This window comes from Phoca vitulina, unplaced genomic scaffold (assembly GCF_004348235.1).
Source record: "Phoca vitulina isolate PV1807 unplaced genomic scaffold, GSC_HSeal_1.0 scaffold56, whole genome shotgun sequence".
Classification (NCBI taxonomy): Eukaryota; Metazoa; Chordata; class Mammalia; order Carnivora; family Phocidae; genus Phoca; species Phoca vitulina.
Genome location: NW_022589759.1, coordinates 394,567 through 418,374, shown reverse-complemented (window position 1 = coordinate 418,374; position 23,808 = coordinate 394,567). Strand labels below are relative to the sequence as shown.

Here is a 23,808-nt window from a genome sequence, read left to right as displayed (position 1 = left end):
ACTTCTTGGGAGTGGGGTGTGGTTTGGGTGTCCTGGTGGCTGCTGCTCGGTGACTCGGGTGTCAGGTCCTTGGTGAGGAAGTGCCCCCCCACCCCTGGCCCGTGCGCTCAGCCAGGCCCCTCACTGCCGTCACGGGGTCCTGGGGTGGGGTTACTGACAGTCTGCCGGGAGGTGCCCCACACACTCTCAGGGCCTAATTCTCGAACACTTCTTTTAAATATCACTTAACACTTCACAGGTAGTTTTAAGTTGTACTTGTCAATGTCAGCTTATTAGGGATTTTTTTCATTAGCAAAAGATAGATCATGGCATTTTTGTTTGTTTAATTAAGTGGGCTCCACGCCCAACGTGGGGCTTTGAACTCAAGACCCTGAGATCAAGAGTTGCACGCTCCATCGACCCAGCCAGCCAGGTGCCCCTGAAATCTTTAATTTTTAAACTTTGTGTCTGGACCTTATCACACATACGTAAGTGCAGAGAGAGATGTGCAGTAACCCTCCACGTTGCAGGCCAGCCCCGTTCCATCCACACCTCCTCCCATCCTCTTCCCGGGTGGGTGATTTTAAAGCCAGCCTAAAGTTCTGAATCTTACGTGCTTTGGACGTATTTGTTTACGTTCAGAGAAACACCACCATCTCACTGTAACACGTACTCTGAAAATACATGTATGACCCTCTGATGCCCAGTCAGGCCCAGATCACCCAGTTGCTTCTTGGATGCATTTCTGCAGGTGTTGCTTTATCCAGATTAGGGTCCAGTCTAAGTTCTCATGAAGATCTGGGCCACCAGTGGTACTTTTTGCACTTTTAAATTCCTGTGAGAAACCTGGAGCCTCCAAACCCAGGCCACAGACCAGTGTTCAGAAACTTCCGCTTTGGCCTACGGCTTTGCACCAAAGGAGCGTGGACTCGGTGCCCCTCACTCCCCGGCTCTGCTGGGCAGTTACTGAGGAGAAATGTGATCCCCCCAGGATGCTGTCTGGATGGCCGTGCAGGCCCCCCCCAGAACCATCTGTGGTTCTGCATCTGGGCTGGCAGCCTCGGGAAGACAGGCGAATCCTTGCTCTCATGGGGAGCTTGATCCTGGGTCAGTCCACATCTCCTCATTCAGAGCGCCGTGTGTGTTCCTGTCTCATGGACCCCAGTGGGAAATCAGTCCCACCCTGTGTCCTGAGAGGCGAGCTCTACCTGAACAGCTGTCTTCCCCTCCAGGAATGGGCACCACTGACCATGTCATTGTCCTGGCATCTACCAACCGAGCTGACATCTTGGACAACGCTCTGCTGAGGCCTGGCCGACTGGATCGACACGTCTTCATTGACCTTCCCACGCTGCAGGTCAGTGCGGCCGGGGGCTGGCTGTCGTCTGTCTGACTTGTCTTTGGCTTATGGCTCTGCCTGTGGCTTTGCAGCTTGTTTCATTCACCCATAGTTTTTCTCTTTATCCGTAAACATTGGGGCTGAATTTTATAAGAATCTTGGGAGAGCCTCAGAATTCTCGTCCTGACCCCCTCGAGTCTGTAGGTCACTGAGCCCCACCAGCATCCTCGGTGCCCCAAGGCAGCAGGAACCAGCAAGCAGTGATGGGTGGGGAAAGGGCTCAGAGCATGTGCGTAATGGTTCCTGTTCCCGTGCCCCAGCCAGCAGTCCTCCTGGGTCTGACACTCAGACCATTACTGCTCTCTCAGAAGCAGAGCGGGGCTCCCCTCTGACGCTGCATTCCAGAGCAGCTTTCCATTGTTCTGACTTGGGGGTCTAGGAAATTGAGAATGTATATGAACCAGATGTTCTACAAAATAAGCCTTATGTGCATGATGCGCTTCATTGTTTCCTTCTTCAACCTTCCATTTTTGAAATGCTGCTGTAGGTCGGGAGACAAAGAAAGGGATCTAACAGCCCATGGTTCCTGTCTGCGGGGCAGGAGTGAGCCCACGCTTGGGTCCTTTCTCTGCAGGAAAGGCGGGAGATTTTTGAGCAGCACTTGAAGAGCCTGAAGCTGACCCAGGCCAGCAGCTTTTACTCACAGCGTCTGGCAGAGCTCACGCCGGGGTTCAGCGGTATGGAAGCTGGTTCCTGCTAGTCCTGAGGGTGCAGGCCACCCCCCGGTGCCCTACACCCCCTGCTCTGGGCCCCACGGTCAGCACAGCCTGGGCGGGAGTGAGGTCGTGCACAGAGAGCCCGTAGAGGAGAAAAGAGCCACGCTACACTTTGCTTTTCCTGCGAGTGGCGCCAGACCCGACTGGTTCGGCTGCGGCATGCGGGGCGCACTGTGCCTGTGCCCCCGTGGGCGCTCCGGGCACTTCTGCCCGCGGGACTCTGCACACTGGCCCTTCAGTGCCGCTCCACGCTCGGGCTGTGTACCCCTGCTCCCTGCAAGGCAGTGCCGTCCGAGGCCTCGTGGCTGTCCGAGCGCAGCACGGCCCTCCTCACGGTTCGTTCTCATTGAGCAGAGACAGATCACAAATCAAGATATTTTCTGTGTGGCTCTCATTTTAAAGGGTAATATAAACAAAATCCCTTTTACTAGAATTTCTTCCCTTTGGATTTTTCTTTAATGCCCTGACTAGAATTGCATGGGCCCTGGAGCGGGAACTCCCAGGGAGAATGAGACAGCAGGCGGTGCTGAGCATGCCGCTGGGCCCTGAGCAGGAAGGAGCTTGGAGGTGGCCGGAGGTGGGACCGCACAGGCTGTGCTCCGGCTCTCTTAGTGGTGTGAGTGGCTCCAGCAGAGGACAGAAGCGCCTTCTGCGTGCTCTCAGCCTCCTGCCCACGCCCCCCTCCCCTGCCCTCCTCTCTCACCCCTGCTGTGCGGACAGGTGCTGACATCGCCAACATCTGTAATGAGGCCGCGCTGCACGCCGCACGGGAAGGGCACACGTCCGTCCACACGTTTAACTTCGAGTACGCTGTGGAACGGGTCATTGCTGGTACGAGGGGCATGTTCTCAGCAGGGCTGGATCCCCGAAAGCACCCAGACAGAAGAGGGGGTGGAGGGAGCCAGGTCAGGCGGACACGTGACAGAAGTGATCAGCGAAGAATTATCGGACAAGAGAACTATAAGGAAAGTGTTTCTTTTTTATAAGTCGGGTTGTTCCAATGTGTCTGACTTCTCCTTAGTTTAAAATACCAGGGATATGCTGAAGAGCAGACACACTCTTCAGGTAGAAACACAAGGATCTCGCACACCCAAGTGTGAGTGGCGCTCAGCCCCTCAGCTGTTGATGGTGCCTCGGAGCAGACCACACAGGGCACCATCCACGTTGTGGGGTCACGGCCGCCGCTGCCGGGGGACAGAGGGTCTCCTGAGAGCTACGCTCTGCTGCCTGGCCCGTCTCTGCTCTGGGTAGCAACAGGAGGGGTCTTGGCAGCGGGGCAGGGAAGGGGGCCTTCCAGCAGAGCTCAACGGTGGCTACTCAAAGTGGGGTCCCTGGTTTTCTGTCAGGAGAGTGGGATTGAAACTGAGAGTCTCCAGAAGTTTCCACGGCCCCACGTGTCTTGTCCTTGAGCAGTGTTCAGTCCAAGACACTGAGAGTTTTTTAAAGAGGGAAACTGTTCGTTCCCATGCAAGTGTGAGAAGCACCGGCCTTGCATGTGGGTGGGGAGCGTCTGCAAGGGGCTCATCCCTGTCACTCTCGGCTGAGCTAAAATCTGGTACAGATGCCACCAGGTGTCCAGGCTGCAGCTTAGGAGTCTGTGTGGACAGAAGGAACGAAAGTGGCTGTTTCATACTACAAACTTGGCTTCATATAAGCCACTCTGTTTACGTGGAAGTTGATAAACTCACACTGATAGTGTCAAAGCGAGAAAGACGGAAGTGCTGCCCACGCTGGCGCGGCCTACCTGAGCTAGAGCACTCGGGTTCACGTACAGCCCATCCCGCAGCCTGTGGCCTCCGGTCCAGATGCTCAGAACCAGCGTTGCAGTAGACGGAGGTGGATGACCCTCGAAGCACACAGCCAGACCCAGAGCTGGTCCAGGCTGTATAAAATGGGAACACAGGAAGGCGTGGGGAACCTGGGCTGCGGAGAGAAGCCTCCCCAGTAGCTCAGACGAGGTAGATGGACTAGAATCTCAAGGTGGGAAGCGGTCAGCTAGCAAGGGCCTGCAGCTTCCAGCAAGTCCGGGGGAAGAGCCTCTGCGAAGCCTAGACCTGGGTGGGGACCCCATCTAATCACAGTGGCCCTGTGCCCCGTGGGCCCCTGAGGGTGGGCACTCGTAAAGCCTGCAGGAGCTGGTCTGCTCTCCCCGGCATTCACAGAAGTAGAAACAAACAGGGACCGTCCAGCACCTCTCCCCTCACGAGGAACAGTTCGGGGTGCTGGCTTGGGGCGGAGGCACAGGAGGTGAATGTCAGGCACCATACTGCTTTGATGGCACGGGGTGCAGCTCTGTGAGGCCAAGGGAGTGCCCGGCATGCTTACCTAGGATCACCTGTGTGCCCAAACTCAAATCCTTGTGCATCCTTTCAGGGACTGCCAAAAAGAGCAAGATCCTGTCAAAGGAAGAACAGAAGGTGGTTGCATTTCATGAGTCGGGCCATGCCCTGGTCGGCTGGTTGCTGGAGCATACCGAGGCCGTCATGAAGGTAGGGTGTCCGCATCGGGTGGGTCTGGGGTCTCGGTGGCTGTAAGCCCAACTCACCCTTGAACAAAGCTGACTTTGGAAGCAGCGTGTGTGTTTTTACTTGAAGAGAAAGCGCAGTGTGAGTAAAAGTGTTGATGTGGTGGCCCCTAACCTTAAAAATAAGTGAGTTTGGTTCACATTAAAAAAATACCACTCTTGGAGGCATTTGTGACTTGACGAAAATTTATTAGGATCCGCTGCTAACATCAGAACAACTCCCCGAGAATGTGGGTGCAGCTTTTACGGTGCCTTCCACACACACCTGACGCACGGCCCGGAGGAGAGCCGCGCAGGTGCTCTGGTCCCACGGTGCGGGGAGGGGGCCGCAGCACCGCTCGTCCCTGACACCAGCAGTGGGACGTGGCAGTCACCAGCCTGGCACGTTGGCGTTTACGCCCTTCTTTTCAGAAGGGTCGTCACAGCCATGTAGACAGTCTGCCGGCGTCTGACAATGCCTGTTGATCAGGCCAGCTCCTCTTACACTCAGCGGCGGGCGGGGAGTCCAGCGTCTGGTGACAGACGGGGGGATGCCGCCATCACTGATGATCTGGGTCAGGCCGAGGGTGAGGAAGGCAGGGTTCAAGGTAGGTACTTTAATGCAGTATCTCAAAAACTAAAATAAAAATTAATGCAGAAAAATCCTGAATGAAGTAAATATCGTAACTTAAAACTTGCTGTTCTTAGAATTTTCACTGCCTGTAACGTCTAAAAGATACATCTGTCGGGGGCGCCTGGGTGGCTCAGTCGGTTAAGCTGCTGCCTTCGGCTCAGGTCATGATCACAGAGTCCTGGGATCGAGCCCCGCATCGGGCTGCCTGCCACTTGCCCTGCTTGTGCTCTCTCTCTCTCTGTCAAATAAATAAATAAAATATTTAAAAATAAAATAAAATAAAAGATACATCTGTCGTAATGAGACCCCCACCCCCCGGCCCTGAGGCTGGCTACTCAGGGGAAGGTGGTGAAGTCCCAGCTACAGATATGGTCATTCTTTACAGCCGTTTACATTGTAATTTACTTCAGTGTTGGATTTAAGTTTCCTCTTCAAATTTTCCGGGCACTAGGAGCTGGTCATCCTGCTGCCCGGGGCCCCATTGGCTGCTCGTGCGGCAGGTCCTGCTCTGCTGCACACCCCCCCCCCCGCCGTGTGTGCACCTGCCGTTGGGCTACCGGGGGGGCAGAGCAGCAAGGATAGTCTCCACTGTCCTTGGTGTCCCCAAGCCAGCGTCTCCGCAGGTTCGTGTGGTGCCCGTCTGTGCCGTTGTGCTTTACTTCATGTACCCATCGGGGTGCCCAACCACGTGTGAGCTGTCCTTCTTCAGTGACAGGGTTCTCCTTTGCTATAAAAATGGGGCCAGTACAGATTTGCTCTAACCCAGGCGCCCTCCCCCCTTCATCTTTAAAGTGCGAATCCTGCCCGCTCACTCGGGCCGCGTGACACTCTGCAGGTCTCCATTGCACCACGGACAAATGCAGCGCTGGGCTTTGCTCAGATGCTTCCGAGAGACCAGCACCTCTTCACCAAGGAGCAGCTGTTTGAGCGCATGTGCATGGCCTTGGGCGGCCGCGTGTCCGAGAACATCTCCTTCAACAAAGTCACTTCTGGTGAGAAGCCAGCCCGTGCGAGTCCTGGAGTTCTCAAAGTGCTTTCACACCCACTGTCTCCTGCGTGGGGGTGGGAGGGCGAATCTGAGGGAGGAATCTGAATAGTGGGACAGTTTCAGTCAGCGTTCTCAAGCTGTTACTTCACTGGGATGTCCAGAGAGGAAGTCGAGATGTTCCTCACTTGTTTCCAGTGACACTGGGGTTCAGTGTTGACAGCTCTGCTGGTGCAGAGCGGGACATGGGCTGGAGAGTGCCAGGGGAGCGAACCCACATGTGCATCCCAGGTAGTAACTCAGAGTCGTAAGACAGGATACACTTGTCTCCTGGGTCCTTTGCCTGTGCCGGGGGGGGGGGGGGGGGAGCGTGCCCTGACTTGGCCCTTCCAGGAAAGAAACCTCTTTCTTGACCCCCACACTCCAGGGGCTCAGGACGACCTGAGGAAGGTCACACGCATTGCCTATTCCATGGTGAAGCAGTTTGGGATGGCGCCAAGCATCGGGCCCATCTCCTTTCCCGAGGCGCAGGAGGGCCTCACGGGCATTGGACGGCGCCCCTTCAGCCAGGCCCTGCAGCAGATGATGGACCACGTGAGTCTGCACAGCTTGCTCGGCATGGGCTGCGTCCATACTGCGATGGGGTTAGGGCACGGGTCTCTCTTGGTTGCTGGCGCCGTGCCCTCTGCCACACCGAGCGGAGTGCGCTGTTGTGGGGTCCTCATCAAAGGCGTTCCAATCCTGACACTCAGCGAGTGTCTGTTCTTGGGTGAGGACTTGTGTGGCTTCTGGTGAAGTTGTCCGTGACGTGACACTAGGAAGGAAATAGAAGAGATGCCCCAATGATACCGCGGTGCCCCATGGTCGCTGCACCTGCAGGACACGCTGCGTGCTCCACGGGAGACGGGGCCAGGGCGGGTGCACGTGTGAGGGGGCCTCGGGCCCGGAGGACAGAGCTGAGGGGCATTCCCAGGGCACGGGGTAGGGGCAGCCGAGCTCTCCTGGCCACGATGAGAGAAAAGCTGCGTTCCTGTCCCTGCGTCTCCTTTGTGAGCTCTGGCACCAGGACCCGGCTACACAGGACATGGTGAGTGTGGTCACCTGCCCCGCGCGTGACCCAGCTGCTGTCTTCGTTGGCAGGAAGCGAAGCTGCTGGTGGCAAAGGCCCACAGGCACACGGAGAAGGTGCTGCAGGAAAACCTGGACAAGCTGCAGGCGGTGAGGGTCTGGGCGCCGGCCTGTCCCTGCACAGTCGTCACTGCACGCTCCTCACGGCAGGCCTCCCGGCACACACAGCCGCAGAGAACGTGTCCACTGTGTGCTCCGCCCAGCTCAGCTGAAAGCTCCCATTTCTCGTACCTCGTCCTCAGCTTCTTACTGTGAACACGTCAAGCCAGTCCCCTGAAGCAGGCAGAAGAACGTAGTACTAAGTGTGGTCGGCCTCACTTACTCTTTCCCAGCTCTTAAGTTTTTCCTACAATTTTTATTTTTTAAGTAATCTCTGTGCCAAACGTGGGGCTCAAACTCTCATCCCCGACATCAAGACTTGCAGGTTCAGGGGCGCCTGGGTGGCTCTGTCGGTTACACATCTGACTTGATTTCGGCTCAGGTCATGATCTCATGCATGCTGTGTCCTCAGAGGGTTGCTCCCAGACGAGCAGCACCTGCCTCCCCAGGGCGTGTGTGAGCAGTGCAGGGACTAAGCCAGAATCAGCTGTTAACAAGGCCCTAGTGCCACACGTGTGCAGGACTCAGGCTCCCTGTGCAGGGGCCCAGGACGTCCCGCCTCTGCCCTGTTGGTGGGTTACAGGGCTGAGCAACATACCAGACCTGGCCTGCGGACAAAGCGGCCGCGCCCATCAAGGGTACTTGGGACTTAGTTCCTTGTGTCCGAGACTGAGCCGTCAGCACGGGCTGCTGGTGCAGCGCACACACACAGTTCATTCAGCATGTTCTCCACGACCACATCTAGAGAGGCTGAGGCTCCCTTCCCACACCAGCTCCCCTGTCCCCACAGTCCAGCCTCCCCTCGCTCCCCCACGTGCAGACACACACACCTTGTTTGGTAAAGGAAGTTGAAGTTGCCCCAGAAAACAGACTTGGAAGGGAAGCAGAAAAATTAATGAGGCTGGCAGCTGGGAGAACATCTCCAAGGTCGAGACAGGGAGGGATTCTTTACTTGAGCTGCCTGCTTACGCTGCTTCCCTGGGAAAGTGGCCTGCCTGGGGCGTCCTGCTCACAGACACCCCCTCTCTCCTGGGTGCTCCGCTCTCAAAAGGCCCTTCTGTGTCCTTGTCTGGGGCTCACACACTGCCCTGTTTGTTCCCTCAGCTGGCGAATGCCCTGTTGGAGAAGGAAGTGATAAACTACGAGGATATCGAGGCCCTCATCGGTCCACCACCTCACGGGCCCAAGAAGATGATCGCTCCTCAGAGGTGGAGTGACGCAGAGAGGGAGAAGCAGGACGTGGGGGAGGAGGAGGCACCTCAGCAGCCCCCACTTCAAGGGGAGGAGCCGTCTTGGCCCAAGTAGTTAGACCTCCTTGATTGTGCCTCGGGATGTGGCGTTCCTGCCGGACGCAGGAGGGGAATACCTTACTCAGACCCACTGAGATCTGTACCTCCTCGTAGCCCTCACTGGTCTCTGAAAGGCTTCTGAGATCTATTTACTGACTTCCTCCCTGTGAGTAGTAAACGTCCCTGCAGACGATTTAGCTCTGGTTTGTAGATCATTTTCCCTGTGGGGAGGGTCATCCGTGCTGGGTGCAGGTGCGCACGTGGATCTCAAGCTCCCAGGTTGGTGACACTGTCATTTTGTGGGTGCTGAGAGATCCAGGGGCAGCGCAGCATCCGGGCCCCAAGCAGCTTGTTCCTGCCTGGGGCGTGTGCTGCAGGGGCTGTGTCTTCAGCTCCTCTGACTTCGTCGGAGTGCTTGACAGCATCTGTGGTGAAAGGCCCCCCTGAGCTGCCTGCTGCCATCCTCCCTCGCTGGGCCCTGTCCCTGTGCTCACGCACCCACGGGGTCAGCGCTGGGGACAGCAGTGGGCTCTAGAGCATGAAAACACTGCCACCTACCGCTGCATGGATGCGAGCACGACAGCCTCTCCTCGCGGGTCTGGCCTCCGCGTGCTGGTGGGGAGGGGACAGACATCCTGAGACCTGCTGCGGTACTTTCTAGTCAATTCTGTGGGTGGGAAGTCCGTCTTTGCACCACACGACCAGCTGTAACCCAACAAAGGGTCACGTGTTTCGGTTTATAATTTCAGCCACGTGATAACTGGTTGAAGAGCCCCTTTTGTAGGAATCTGGGGTAAAGGCCGTAGGACACCCCCTCACTGCAGCAAGTGGGGTGCACTCGGCTCCTTGTCCCCAGGGGTGTGCAGCACGCACTCAGGTGCTCGCACCTGCTGCTCTCATTGCTTCTGCCTTCCCTGCAGTGGCACTTCCGGACAGAATGGGGTGTTCTGCTGCCCGTCCCACAGGCAATGGCAGCATGTGGGCAGGTACAGGTCACACCTGAGGGAGGGCAGCTCTGACAGCACACTCGTGCTTTGACCCCAGTTCCCCAAATTCGTTTCCAAAGATGGGCATGTGGTTAGGAGGGCTCTGGTCTCTGTGCCCAGGGCGGCACCCTAACAGTGGATGTGGTCAAGCTCATCCCCCCCTGTACTTGACCATTAAAGTGGCCTTTGCTGTGTGCCAGAAGATACTTAGGAATTGAATGTAAATGGCATGGAAAGTGGCCCCCTGACCCTAGTGGAGACCAGTGCAGCCTGTCTCCCTAGCACTCACAGGTGTGAGCAGGCTCACAGCCACACCGGGAGGGAATCTCTCTGTGCTGACCGGTAGAAGCCAGGTGTTTGCAAACTTTGGTCCTCCAACTGGTCCTAAGTGATGTCACCTCCATGTCATCAGATATCTAGTACTCAAGAAGAGTGCCAGAAGTTCTACCTCCCCCGCTACCTCCTCATGGACTGAGCCTGCCTCTCACCTCCCGTAAGGAGCCTTCTCCAACTGCACGTGGGTCCCTGAGCAGCCAGAGCACACTGGGCAGCCTGTGTGCTCAACGCTGGAGCTGCAGCCCTGACCCTCTGCCCCCCCCACACACAGCCCCTGTAACACGGCCTGACTGGAGCTTCTGGAACACACTGAGAAAGACACATTTTTGTTTGTTAGTAATCTCTACACCCCAACGTGGGGCTCGAACTCACGACCTGGAGATCAAAAGTCACAGGCTCTTCTGACGGAGCCAGCCGGGCGCCCCGAGAAAGACAAATGCTTTTTAAATAAACACGTATATTTAACGCAATCATCCTCAGAAGACAGGAAAGTACTAAGAGAAATTAACATGTGTCCTTAAATAATACAAACTGTTCTCCACTGTAATGTATACTCATCAACAAACACTTATGATGGTTTTGTTATGCTCATTCAAAGCTTATTTTTTGTTTTGGTATAAATGATACACATCATATTAGTTTCAGGTGTATGATGTAACGATGCAACGTTCATGCATATTGCAGAATGATCACAATAAGCCTAGTTAACATCTGGTGTCATGCAGGTATTTTCTACGGTGAGAACTTTTAAAATCGTACTCTAAGCAACTTTTATTTATTTATTTATTTTTAAGATTTTATTTATTTATTTGACAGAGAGAGACAGTGAGAGAGGGAACACAAGCAGGCAGAGTGGGAGAGGGAGAAGCAGGCTCCCCGCTGAACAGAGAGCCCGATGCGGGGCTCGATCCCACGACTACTGGGATCATGACCTGAGCCGAAGGCAGACGCTTAACGACTGAGCCACCCAGGCGCCCCTAAGCAACTTTTAAATAAAACATTTATGATTATAATTCTAATATTCTTCCTGTCGCCTTTCACTGACCTCAAGCGTTCCTTCAGGTTAGGGTTCTCTGAGTTAGCCTACAGCTAATCTTTGTGTAGGCCACGATTCTGGACAGCTGAGATGCTGGAGAGTTGGGGTTCTGTGATTAAGCAGCAAACATTATCCTGTCCTGGCTGTTACTGGGCTACTGCTTTTCCTAACTCAACATATTTATATGCCATATTAATATGACATAGCATGCTAGTTTTTGCATAGTGTTTTGGGATATATCTTTTAGCCCCAAAAAACACGATAAAATCACTTTGCTGCTATGATACTAATTTAAGAACTCAAGGTGTATGTCTGAGAGGGCTCCACACACTACTGCTGACTGTTTAAGTGGGATTTCTTTGAAGCCAACACCCACAGCATCGGTGGGAGGACACCAGTCAGGTACAGGTACTGAATGAGCAGGCTCTGCTGTGAGGAACAGGCTCAGTCTTGCAAGGAAATTCTGGGAAGCTGTCCTGAGCTCCTCCCACACCTTCAGGGGTGTCCACCCAGGAATCGCTGGCCACCTTGAGTGCAGTTCCCAGGGGTATTAGCGAGCTCCTTCAGTGGCCCTTGCAGGCCAAAGTTGGGGACAAAAGCCTGGAGCAGAGCCGTGGCTGTGGAATTCTGTGCCCAGGACAGGGCCTGTCCCTATAGCTACTGATTTCTAAAATGCTTGAGCCAGCCAAGTCTTTGTATCAGAAGGACTCCTGCTTAATAGTTGACAACGTTCACGCTTCTTTTCCAACAAGAAAGCCGAGCCCGTCCCCAGCAGGATTTCACATCAGAACCAGTTTCACCTCACTATTCTGCACACTTTCCAAAGGAAGTAAGTGTGTGGAGTATTCGAGCATGGGATACTGGAATCTGCAATCTGGCATGGTGTGTGCTGGAGACCAAGATTTTTGAATTACAACTTCACTTTCTTACCACTAACTTGATTTCCGAGCAGTGTTTCTATTTTCAGACCTCTGTCCCCCAACCAGTGACCCATGGCCACATCTCAACTATGAGCGGCTGGAGCGCAGGTGGAGATGTGGGTCGGGGCAGATAGAACTGCATGAGTCTGGGAGTCTGTCCAGAAAGAGAAATTGCAGGTAGGGACAGGAATGTGTCTGAGATTAGTAAGAGCAATGATCCACTGAAAGGGGTCTGAGAAAGACATGGGAGGTGCAGGCTACCATTTGATAGATCGTATTCAAAGAAATACGGCATGGGCCAAGGCAAGTGTTTATCCAACAAGTGTTTTCTCCAGCATCACTCTGCCGCAGTTACGCTGCCACAACAGAGTGTGGGTTCAAGCTCCAGTGCCACTCGAAAGAAGTGAAATGAGATGGGGGAGAGTCCGCCTCAAGGTTTCTGTGAGGCCTGAACGAGGGACCGCCCGCTCTCTTGCACGCCCCTCTGCTGCACCGCCTCGGCCACAGCGGCCCCTAAGAGCACATCGCACCAAAGCAGAGCCGGGTGCGGTTCTCATCCCGTGCTGGGCGCTGTGCTCTGTTCCGCGGCCTGAACACAGCCAGTCGTCCCACTTCACAGAAGGGAAAAGTTAAACAACGGGCCCAACGCCTCCAAACTAGTACAAACGTAGAACCCAAGCCAACTGCACAGCCACCTTCTTAGCGACTGGTCACTGACCCTCCAGTTCAGCCCATCTGCGTTCATGAAAGTGGCAGAGACCAAAGCGATTTTAAACTTCACCTTCACTTCACAGATACATACCGCTTCCAAGCTTGTGAGAGGTGCTTTCGCTAGCAGCCTTGCATTTGCTGACAACTGTCGCTAAAGCAGGCCTGGTCTAGTCCTTGTTGCCTCGCTGAGCAGGTACTTATTAAAGGCAGGGCCAGGGCTGGAGCTCTGCATGCAGGCTCAGTGCGTGTGAACAGACCGCAGGGCCCCATAGATGACACACGCTCTGCGCCCCTGGCCGAACCCTGTAATCCCTCAGTGCATCCCAACCCGATCTTTCTAACACCCAAGGGCGTCTCAACAGGGAAAAACTCTTGATCAGCAGCCCACGAGCCTCCAAATGTCTCATTTAGTGTCATGAAATTCTTCGAATGTTGTTTTTTTTTTTTTTAAGATTTTATTTTATTTATTTGAGAGAGAGAATGAGACATGAGAGGGGGGAGGGTCAGAGGGAGAAGCAGACTCCCTGCTGAGCTGGGAGCCCGATGCGGGACTCGATCCAGGGACTCCAGGATCATGACCTGAGCCGAAGGCAGTCGCTTAACCAACTGAGCCACCCAGGCGCCCTCGAATGTTCAGTTTTATTGGAAGCCTGGTGCTTGGGGCGAGGGTGGGAAAGCAGGGATCCTGGGATGGAAAGGCGGTTTCCTAGACTCGCCCTGGAGACGAGGAGCCGCGCGGGGCGCAGGTCCTGGAGGTCTATCTGGCAACTTGGCATCTTCTCAGGACGCTCGTCTCGTGCAGGCGGCAGTCTGCGGCCGACCCCGCACGCTTGGCCCCAGCCGCCCGACCTCGGGGAAGGTAGCTGACCCCTCCGCCAAGCAGAGGCGGTTGTGCGGTGCTGCGTGAAAACGCATGGAAGTCCTTATGCCCCCGAGAGAAAAAGCTCAGCAAGTGTCAATTCTGTGTAAAGAAAGAAGCACAAGGGGCGCCTGGGTGGTTCCGGCGGTTAAGCGTCTGCCTTCGCCTCAGGCCCTGATTTCAGGGTCCTGGGATCGAGCCCCGGTCCGGGCTCCCCGCTCAGCGGGGAGTCTGCTTCTCCCTCTCCCTCTGCTGCTAGTGCTCTCTCGCGCGCGCTCTCTCTCTTCAAATAAATAAATAAAAAATTTTTTTTAAAGAGACAAGTACAAATGTTCGGAAAAGATGGAAAGCACAAAGACCGGAACGCGAACGCGACGTTTTAGGGTTGGGGCACGTACCGAGTCCCGTGACGCGCGGACGCCGGAAAAACGGCACTTAAAGCGCCGGGGCTCTCCTCTGGCCTGGCCGTTCCTCTTTCAGAGCCGCGGAGTCCCTCAGCCGCCCGCCTTGGACCCAGTACGGCTCCGCTTCCAGAGCGCGGCGGGTGGGAGGCGCCGTGTTCACCCAGGGCCGGGAGGGCGTACACGTCACTTCCGCGACCCCCGGCTCTGATTGGGCAGAGAGCTTCGGCGCTTTTGATTGGCTGAGCCCAGTACCATCCCAGGGTGCTTTGCGGCGCCAGTTCTTTTCCGCTCGCCGTTCTCCTTCGGAGGAGGTGAGTGTGCGGGATCCGGGCGCCATTGGTAGCATCGGGCCGCATCCGCTGCCATCCGCTGCCATCGGCGTAGGGCTGCTCCGGGCGCGGCCACAGAGGGGCTCCGGGCCCGCGCCGCAGACGGGAGAGGGCCGTGGCCCGGGCCCTGACTCGCTCCCCGCGCTCCCAGGCCCGTAGGCGGCAGCCATGGCGCCCAGCCGCAATGGCATGATCCTGAAGCCCCACTTCCACAAGGACTGGCAGCGGCGCGTGGCCACGTGGTTCAACCAGCCGGCGCGGAAGATCCGCAGGTGAGCCGCGGTGCGGGGCGTACGCGGCGGGGGCCCGCGGGGCGGCGTGGACGGGGCGGGCTGAGCGAGCCGACCGCTCTGTGTGCGCAGACGCAAGGCCCGGCAGGCCAAGGCCCGCCGCATCGCCCCGCGCCCCGCGTCCGGGCCCATCCGGCCCATCGTGCGCTGCCCCACGGTGCGGTACCACACCAGAGTGCGAGCCGGCAGGGGCTTCAGCCTGGAGGAGCTGCGGGTGAGTGAGGGCGCAGCCGCGCGGGGGGCTCGGGGGGCTCGCAGTCCGTGATGACAGTCTCCGGAATCGCTGTACTCCGTGATGAAAGTACGCTGAACCCTTTTCCATCTGACGGCTGAGCGCCCGGCGGCCGCGCGGCGCCGCGGGGACCCCGGAGGCTTCATCCGTGTCTGTCGGGGCAGGTGGCCGGCATCCACAAGAAGGTGGCCCGGACCATCGGGATCTCGGTGGACCCGAGACGGCGGAACAAGTCCACGGAGTCCCTGCAGGCCAACGTGCAGCGGCTGAAGGAGTACCGCTCCAAGCTCATCCTCTTCCCCAGGAAGCCGTCGGCGCCCAAGAAGGGCGACAGCTCTGTGAGTGCCCCCGGGTCCTGGGGGCCTGCCCCCCACACACGGCGCACGGGGCGGGGAGGAGGAGGAGGCCCCCGAGTCCACGCCGGCAAGCACGCTCCGGTTCTGTGTCCTATAACATCAGACAGGCCGTTCGGCTGCAAGCTGGGTTTCTGGATTTTAACCTGGAAGTGCGTGTCTGCTAAAACGCCTCACATGCAGCCGCGCCGGCTCCCTGGGAGTTGGCGTGCTGCGGCCACACGCCGGCGGCCTGCATCGGGGTTCACACGTGCTGGGTCTGCCTGTGCTGCCGCGGTCAGCCGACGGGACGGGGACCCAGGCCCGCCTCCCGCGCAGCAGTAGGCAGGGCGACGGCAAGAAGGGGGGCTGTAAGCTGGCGGCCCCTGGGCGTGGTCTGAGCCCGGGTGACTCCCTTCTTCAAACAGGCGGAAGAACTCAAGTTGGCCACCCAGCTGACGGGACCAGTCATGCCCATACGGAATGTAAGTGGGGGTGTCTGGAGGATCCACCAGTGAGTGCGTTGGGGTGGGGCTTGCGTTGAAGGGCGGCAGCCGGGGTCTCTGAAGTTTTATAGGTTTGTGGGAAAGAACACTTTAACTCAGGAACATTATCCTGTATTCTTAACAGATGGGTTCCTTGAGGGAGGGCCTTGCCCTCATCTTTGGGGACTCGCTTGTCGCAGACACACGCTTCTCACTATTTGGAAAGGCCAGGTCACTCCCTGGACACGTTGGTGATCCCACAAATGACTGGGCCCTTGAGGGTCCTCTGGCAGGAGAGGTGGGCCCAGGACTGCACACATCTGAGGTGGTTGCTTCTACCGTGTGTCTGGGGTGACGTTCCAGGTCATGTCATTCTAGTCTGTCCTTAGTGGCCTCAGTGTGGCCTTGCAGCAGTGGGCAGGCAGACCTAGCCTGTTCTCTCCTCCTGCAAGGCTTCTGCTGACATTAGGTCCTAGGCAAGGGTTTGACGCCCCCTGTGCCCCGGTCCAGGTCTACAAGAAGGAGAAAGCCAGAGTCCTCACAGAGGAGGAGAAGAGCTTCAAGGCCTTCGCCAGTCTTCGCATGGCCCGTGCCAATGCCCGGCTGTTTGGCATCAGGGCCAAAAGGGCCAAGGAAGCTGCAGAACAGGACGTTGAAAAGAAAAAATAAAGTGCAGTTAACAACTCGTGATACCTGTGGTGTGCATGTGATCCTGGTCTCCTCGGGTTGGGGGCAAGAACTTGGGGACCTGCGACCTGGCCGGAGGGACGGCATATTTGCAGGGCAGCATTTTACTGTCTATGCTTTAGGACTGTTGATTGAATAACTCGAGTACCTTTCTGGTGGAGGTGTTGCAGAGAGTAATTGTTACCAGGGTAGTTTGCAGTTGAGCATTTGGGATTTGGGGCCAGATCCTCCTGGGCCTGTCTGCACCTGTGCATGCAGGCTGGGGTGTGGACGGCTGGGGTGGGGCTGCCCAGAACCTGTTCTCAGGCTACTGTGCCTGTGTGGCAGCTAGACGGCCGGGGCAGCCCAAGTGCCCACGCCAGAGGAAGGCTGGAGGCTGGACCCCGTGTGGCAGTGCGGCACCCCCGTTCCTTTGAAACCACTGCATGGTTTCTGCAAGTGAGATGCTGAGATGGGGCCCTGGCAGGGCCTGCTGTGAGGATCCGTTTTGGGGGCCGTAAGGTGTGGATGTCCCAGCGCCGCTGGTGTCCTGCACTGGCCGGTTCTTCTTGGGAACGAAATCCCTAGTAGGTTTTCATCTAAACAGATGATTTGGAAGGTTATTTACTTTTTTCACATCTGAAGGGGTGCTTATGGGGTACTGATTTCCGTGCTCCTTTTCTGCATTTGGAAGTTGTGGAGGGACCAGGAGCCCTAGCTGCGTCCCTCACAATCCCGGGCAGAGGGAATGAGGTGGGGCTGCCTCTGGGTGGCCCGGTGGCGGGTGGCTCTTCCTGGTGCCAGACCCCTGGCTGTGGTCTTCGCAGGTTGGGGAGCCCAGGCCTCCAGGTCAGCGCAGGGCAGGGGCCCCTGTGCTCTAGCCTCGGGGGTGAGGGGAAGAAACATTCACGTCCCCTTCTGGCGTTGTGCCACCAGAGTGAAGGGCCTTCCCGGATGCAAGAAGCGCCTGGAACAGGCCAGGCACCTGCTGGTGAGTATGCTGGAGAAAGGCTTGGGGAGGGGCCCGGGCTGTAGGACCCTGTCCACTGGGCTGTCAACGCTTCTCACCTTGTCCAGTGGTGGTGGCAGCTCTGCTGGGTCACCTTGACTAGGCCGCTTCTCCGAGTCCCGCTCCATCCCTCAGCTCAGTGCCATGGGTGTTCGGTAAGTTAGGTGTGCCATCTGGTGAAGCCGGGCAGGAAGGAAGCCTCATCCTGTGTACCTGGGGCCCGAGAACTGACAGGAGGTTCGAGGGGGCTTTGGAAGGTGCCAGGGCCCGACCGCTGGACCCACCCTGGACTCCCTGAGCTCAGGCTGTGAGGAATGACACCTGCCTACAGTCCAGAGTGCTCTTGGCAGGTTCGTGGATGTTTGTGTCAGCTGGGACTGACCCAGGGACCTTATGGGAGTCTGGTACGGGCTGTGATTGTGGGTGCGGAGCTCAGCTGGTCTGAGCTGTGGCGCCGTCAGGGAAGCAGCGAGCCCCAGCCCAGCCAGTCCTGAGGCTGAGGAAGTTTCCCTGTGAGGTGCTGCTGACCAGCGTCCAAACCCCAAATTATGCTGGTGCCCTGGTGAAGCCTTGGGTCGTGACCAAGACCTTGTAACTGGGGAGACAGACTGAGCGTGAACTCACACTTGGTAGGGATGCAGGTGCTGACCGGGGGCTGGAAGACTGCTCCTTCTGTGTCTGTCCGCTCCAAGGCAGCACTCGCCACCGCCAGGGTGAGAGGGTCCTTCGTCCACGGGCCATCCCCTGGCCCTGGGGTAGCAGGATTCTGCTACCTGGAGGATTTCCCCTTGAGTGTGGGCAGAACTGTGCCCGGGAGGGGGCTCCTCACCCCACCGTGTGTCTGGCGGGGCCAGCCTTGAGGGAGCAGCCGCTGGGGAGCCACAAAGCAACGAGAAAACAGGGCCTCTGTCCTCTCTGGGTGAGGAACTGAATTCCACCAACCAAGGCCTCCCCTGAGATGCCCCTGAGCAGGGAACCCAGCTGTGGTTGGCCTCACCTGTGTATGTGGTTAATTCTCGAAAACCAACCCAAGTGGAGGCACTGTTTCCTTTAACCCTTTCTGACCCTGGGTGGAAATCCATCAGCAGGCGTGGGCTCCTTATGTGGCCATCGCCCCTCGGAGAAGTGGGTGGGGGTCCGGACGGTCATCTGTGGGTTGCAGGTGCATTTTGGGGTCAGATTCCCAAAGTGGGTGCAGGGGTGTTGCTAGCAATGCCCACGACAGCCAGCAGGGGTGTGCAGGCTGGAGCTGCCCACAAGATGGCCCACGGGGCACGTTCACCTCTTTGCCTATTTTCAGATCAGCCTTGCTCTGATAGGAGTTGCAAATATTTTCTCTCAATTTTTTTTCTTCTTTCTAATGTGACATTAGGGTTTTTCTGTAATCTTCCCAAGCTGTCTTTCTCCTTTTTTCATTATCTTAAAGTTACTGTATGGTATTTTTTATTCTGGAAAGAAGATAGACGGTGGGTGCCACCTTCTCAGGACGAGTTGCATTTTGAATCTGTATCCTATAGTTGCTTTGTTAAAATATCTACAATTGTGGTATTTTTAAAAGGAAGAATTAAAATTTTTTTAACACTAATTTCCACTTGCTTGAAACTGTTGTGATTTAGAGGAAAACTTAAGTTGTTTTAGATTACTTAGCCTTTTTCCCACTTGACTCAACTCCATTTGAGCCAGAGAGTAGAAGGGGGTACGGGTGCCTGCAAAGGGCTAAGGGCTCTTTACTTCTTTTCTCTTGTCTCACATGTTCATTTTTTCATTTGTAGGTAGTTGTACCCATGTTTTCTTTTATGGTTTCTGGGTGTTCACTTATTTATTTTTTCTTTTTTTTAAGTTATAGAAGAAAAGTATGCTCTTGTTAAAAACAAAAAAAAGTGCAGAAGAGAGAAAAGCATAAAAAGTGTCCCTTTTCTACCTCCACCCTCCAAGCCCTTAGAATGACTTGTGCATACGACTTGTGCATCTGCCCATAGTGGTTTATGTGAAGTTATGTTCTCGTATAAACACCTGGGCCTTGGGGCCCCTGGGCGAGACTGTTGATGACGCGTTTTGGCTCAGGTCATGATCTCAGGGTTGTGAGACCGAGCCCCACATCAGGCTTGGGATTCTCTCCCTCTCCTTCTGCCCCTCCCGCTTGTGCTCTTGCTCTCTAAAATGAGTAAACAAATCTTTAAGGAAGAAACAAAACATCTGGGCCTTTAGTTTTTGGTTTGGTTTTGTTTTGTTGGGGGGGCTTTTGTTTTTATGAAAAATGGGGGGGGCACCTGGATGGTTCAGTCAGAAGAGTATGTGACTCTTGATATCGGGGTCGTGGGTTCAAGCCCCACGTGGGGTGTAGAGATGACCTAAATAATAAATCAAAAGCACACGGAATCCCACTGTGTGTTGTACCGTATTGTGCCTGCCCACCCAGGTCTCCCTCACTTCTCTCCCATGTCTACAGGGACCCTGTGAAGGGATGGGTGACATTTGGTTTAAACAGTCCTCTGTGGGTGGGGAACACTGGAACGCCACTGTTTTTAAGATTTTTATTTTAGGGCGCCTGGGTGGCTCAGTTGGTTAAGTGACTGCCTTTGGCTCAGGTCATGATCCTGGAGTCCCGGGATCGAGTCCGCGTCAGGCTCCGTGCTCGGCAGGGAGTCTGCTTCTCCCTCTGACCCTCCTCCCTCTCATGCTCTCTGTCTCTCATTCTCTCTCTCTCAAATAAATAAATAAAAAATCTAAAAAAAAAAAAAAAAGATTTTTATTTTATTTGAGAGAGGACATGGGCAGTGGGGTGGAGGGGGTGGGGGGAGCAGAGGCAGAGGGAGAAGCAGACCCACTGCCGAGCAGGGAGCCCGAAGCAGGGCTCCATCCTGGGGTCCTGAGATCATGACCCGAGCTGAAGGCAGACGCTTAGCTGACTGAGCCGCCCAGCGCCCCTGGAATGCTGCTGTTTTAACTTGTATTTTTTATTTGTTTGTGAAGCTGAGCCTCTCTTCTCATATTTGCTGGCAAATTGTCTTTTTTTGTGGTTTGTCTGTCACATCCTTTGTCCATTTTTCTATTATGATGTCTGTCATTTTCTTGAATTGTAGAAGCTCTTTGCATATTAAGGAAATTTGCCTTCTGTCATATGTTGGCAGATTTTTTTCCGGTTTATTCTTTTCCTTTTGAGGCTTGCTTGTATCTTTTTTTTTTTTTTTTTAAGTAATCTCTAGACCCAGCATGGGGCTCGAACTCATGACCTTGTGATCAAGAGTCAGATGCTCTACCAACTGAGACTCTCTGAGTCTTGCTTGTACCCTGAGGGTCTGGGCTGGAGAGGGGATGGGGTGCTGTCGTTTAGGAGACAGTGTGGTGTAGTAGGAAGACCACAGCTCGACCTCTGTAGTGGATGTGGGTTATTCTCTCTGGCTCCTTCGGCGTCAGAATTCATGTTGGGAGTTTGTTTCTGAGTCTTGTGAGAAGCAGAACTCGCCTCTTTTGTAGGAGCTGGAGGCACTGTACTCCCTGCCCCACCTCCTCGCAGCACCCTGGCCACGTGACCAAGCTCCCTGTCCCCTGTCCCAGGCTGGGTCTCATCCCTGGTGATGCATGCAGCCTCAACATCCTTACCATGGGCCTGGGCGTCACCCCCACCAATTCGAGGGGTTTCCCAGTGTTTGGTCCTTTGTGGCTCCCTCAGCCAGAATCGGTGCTCTGTTGCTTAGAACAAGACCAGACGTACCAAGCTTGCTGAACCAGGTCTGGCTCTGGGCCGGCCGGGCACTGACCATCCGGGGGACTCCCCTTCAACAAGCACCAAGTGCCAACCGAGCACTAGGAACCACAGGAGGGGGCTGGTACTGGGCCCCAAAAAGTAAGCAGAGCCCGATGATGGGGCAGACAGATGGGCGGGCGGGCCTGGGAAAGTAGAAAGTGGTGTGGAAGGGGTTCCGTAAGGACAACGGGTGAGGGGAGAAGAGACATTCATTCAAGTATTTATTCAGCACCTACTGTGTGCAGGCTGGCCCCAGGCTGCAGGGGAGGCAGGAAACGGCAGAACAAACTATATCCATCCTTGCCCTCCCAGGGTTTTCGTTCTGAAGGGTCTCCAGACACAGGCTCTAGCGGGCCCCCTCTCCCCTCACTGTAGTGTCCTGGGCACATATCTGCCTCACGGGTTGCGGGAGGGGACATCAATAATGACAATAAGGGGGCGCCTGGGTGACCCAGTCGGTGAAGCATCTGCCTTCGGCTCAGGTCATGATCCCGGGGTCCTGGGATCGAGTCCCACATCGGGCTCCCTGATTGGCGTGCCGCTGCTCTCTCTCAAAATCGAAAAGAAGGGGCAGGCTCAGAGTCCCCTGCCAGCAGGGGCTGGCAGCTCCTCTTTCTCCCCATGTGGTCCTGGGACGGGATAGAGCAGGGGGTGCAGAATACACATTGAGCACCTACTGCATGCTAGGCCCTGGGGGTGCCCTCAGGATGGAGCTGAATGACCCCTCCTCACAGGTAAACGGGGACCTGGAACTGGAACACAGCGGATTCGAAGGCCTGGGCATGGGGAAGGGCTGACCGGGGCAGCCGTGCAGGGCCCGGGGCTGCCCGCGAGGACCAGCTACCTGTGGCCAGGCCACAGGAGGACTGTCTGGTGGCCTGGGGCCTGGAGAAGGGCCATCGGCACAGGAAGAGAGGACTGGCCTTCCAGAGTCTTCTCCAGCCCCATCCCCCCAGGAAAGGCTCCGAGTGTGGCCCCCACTTCTGCGTCCACCTTCTCAGGGCTGCGCCTCCAGAACACTGAGGTCCGGGGGTTGCTGCCGGGGGGCCGCGTGGGGCAGGGCGAAGAGGTGTGTTAGACCTGGCTCCCCCGCCCCAGCTGCAGGGCCCTAGCCGGGTGCCCTCCTTTTCCCACCTGTTTCCACAGTGGCAGGTGGACCCCCGGGTCCAGAGTGCTGGAGGCTAGATGGAATGCAGCATAGAAGCTGGTTAGCTCCTGCCTGGGAAGGGGGATGCTTTCTGGGGAGCACAAGGCAAAACTGGGTCAGTGATGAAAGGGACAGGATATGGCGGCGGTGTCAAAGCTCCATCCAGGCTGCTGGCACCGAGAATATCATCAAAAGCCCCCGGATGAGTCAGGTGGGAAGAAAAGCAGGACGTCCATCCGTTGGAGACGCCAGCGCTGTGGACCCTGCTCCTGCCTGCCGCCCTGACCCACACGCTGCCACCCCCCGGGACCCTGCAGACAGCTATGTCCTCATGGTCGCCCTGCTCCTGCTCCGGCCCCGCGGGCCCCGCCAGCTGGCGTCCACGCCCTGGTCCAATGCCCCCGCGTGCCTGTGCGTTGGGCCCAGCGGCTTCTACTTGAAGAGAGCAGAAGCGAGCATCAGGCCGAGGTTAGGGTACAGACATTAGGTCGCCGTGGCTCCTTGTGGGTTCTCTCTCTCCCAACCTCCTCCCTACCCCCCAGATCACCTGCCCTGATGAAGCAGGCTTCTGGGGTCCCCAGGCCCAGCCCCGAGCACCTCTCCCTGACTCAGGAGAGGGACAGCTGGTTGTGGACAGCATCTGGACTGTGGCCCTGGGCAGAGGTCCTGGCCACTTCGTCTGACTCACTGGGGCTCTGAGGACTCAGCTGATGGCAAAGGGGCTCAGCTGGCCAAGTGCTCTGTGCCCTCACGGTTGGCTGTGACTTTTCAGGGGTAGGGGAACAGCAAAGCCCCTGAGACACACTGGGGGGCCAGGATGGGCCAAGAAAGGCTTGAGCACTGCGTTCTGAGAGGAGTCGCAGGGTCCAAGTAGAATCCTAGCTCTGTCCCTGCTGTGTGACCTCAGGCAAGGCATCACCCTCTCTGAGCCATGGTCTTGTCGTTGATAACACAGATGACATCACCTGCGTGGCGGGGACTCGGGGCAGGAGGGGACGGCAACCAGGGACTGAATGTGGGAAGGCACCAAGATAAGGGACACAGCTCCCTTGGAGGAGTCTTGTCAGGGCTCCTCCTGTCTGACCGTGTTTGTGTTCAGGGATGTCTGCCTGTGCATCCACGTCATGTTAGTGTCTGTGTGTGCATGTGTGATCTGTGTGTGGTGTAGGCAGGTTTGTGGGGTGAGGTGAGACCCGCCTTAGTCCCAGCTCTGTGACGCTGTGATGACAGGTGGCCACGGGTCCGAGGCCCAGCCAGGACCACAGACCTGTGTTGTCCCAGCCACGGTGGCCCTTCTGGGTGCGGTGGTCTGATTTCTAAAGTAAGATCAATGCCAAATCCTGTAGGAAAACAATCCGATCGAGAAGGTTTCAGATGTTCTGAGATAAAATAGCATTTCTTGGGAGGAAAGAAACAAAGGAAGAGGGTAGGTTTGCAACCAGCTTATAAAAAGAAGCACCCAGCCAGACACGAACCTTGCTCCCTTTCTGAAAATCCTGTTGGTTCCCCCACCGCACCCCTGCTGCTACAGTTTCTAGTGTCCACACACCTTCGCAAACAAGCTCCTGGCTTGCCACATGAGGAGC

At 56.2% G+C, this 23,808-nt stretch overlaps 2 protein-coding genes and 1 non-coding gene across 3 annotated transcripts in view; all 3 read left to right on the top strand.

The window, feature by feature from the left end:
* The window catches only part of SPG7 (SPG7 matrix AAA peptidase subunit, paraplegin), a 31,404-nt gene extending 20,589 nt beyond the window's left edge, over window positions 1-10,815 (top strand). Inside the window, exons 10-17 of the mRNA XM_032389832.1 lie at window positions 1,212-1,336; window positions 1,953-2,055; window positions 2,815-2,925; window positions 4,468-4,583; window positions 6,067-6,223; window positions 6,644-6,810; window positions 7,357-7,434; window positions 8,548-10,815. Coding sequence (XP_032245723.1) covers window positions 1,212-1,336; window positions 1,953-2,055; window positions 2,815-2,925; window positions 4,468-4,583; window positions 6,067-6,223; window positions 6,644-6,810; window positions 7,357-7,434; window positions 8,548-8,748 — 1,058 coding nt within the window. The 3' untranslated portion in view covers window positions 8,749-10,815. The remainder of the gene's footprint in view (window positions 1-1,211; window positions 1,337-1,952; window positions 2,056-2,814; window positions 2,926-4,467; window positions 4,584-6,066; window positions 6,224-6,643; window positions 6,811-7,356; window positions 7,435-8,547) is intronic.
* A 3,408-nt stretch (window positions 10,816-14,223) lies between these two features.
* Window positions 14,224-16,344, top strand: RPL13 (ribosomal protein L13). The gene is made up of 6 exons (XM_032389947.1): window positions 14,224-14,295; window positions 14,465-14,585; window positions 14,676-14,817; window positions 15,000-15,173; window positions 15,596-15,652; window positions 16,163-16,344. Exons 2-6 carry the CDS (start codon window positions 14,482-14,484, stop codon window positions 16,319-16,321), a joined length of 636 nt encoding a protein of 211 aa, XP_032245838.1. The 5' UTR covers window positions 14,224-14,295; window positions 14,465-14,481; the 3' UTR covers window positions 16,322-16,344.
* Window positions 14,866-14,945, top strand: LOC116623085. The gene has a single exon (XR_004297673.1). It is a non-coding gene; the product is annotated as a small nucleolar RNA MBII-202 (small nucleolar RNA).
* Window positions 16,345-23,808: the final 7,464 nt, after the last annotated feature.

Bases quoted from the DNA above. Each gene is read 5' to 3' on its own strand.
- RPL13 (XM_032389947.1), top strand. From the start codon at position 14,482: ATGGCGCCCAGCCGCAATGGCATGATCCTGAAGCCCCACTTCCACAAG. The intron at 14,818-14,999 runs GTGAGTGAGGGC...CTGTCGGGGCAG, and splicing joins TCAGCCTGGAGGAGCTGCGG to GTGGCCGGCATCCACAAGAA. The intron at 15,174-15,595 runs GTGAGTGCCCCC...TTCTTCAAACAG, and splicing joins CCAAGAAGGGCGACAGCTCT to GCGGAAGAACTCAAGTTGGC.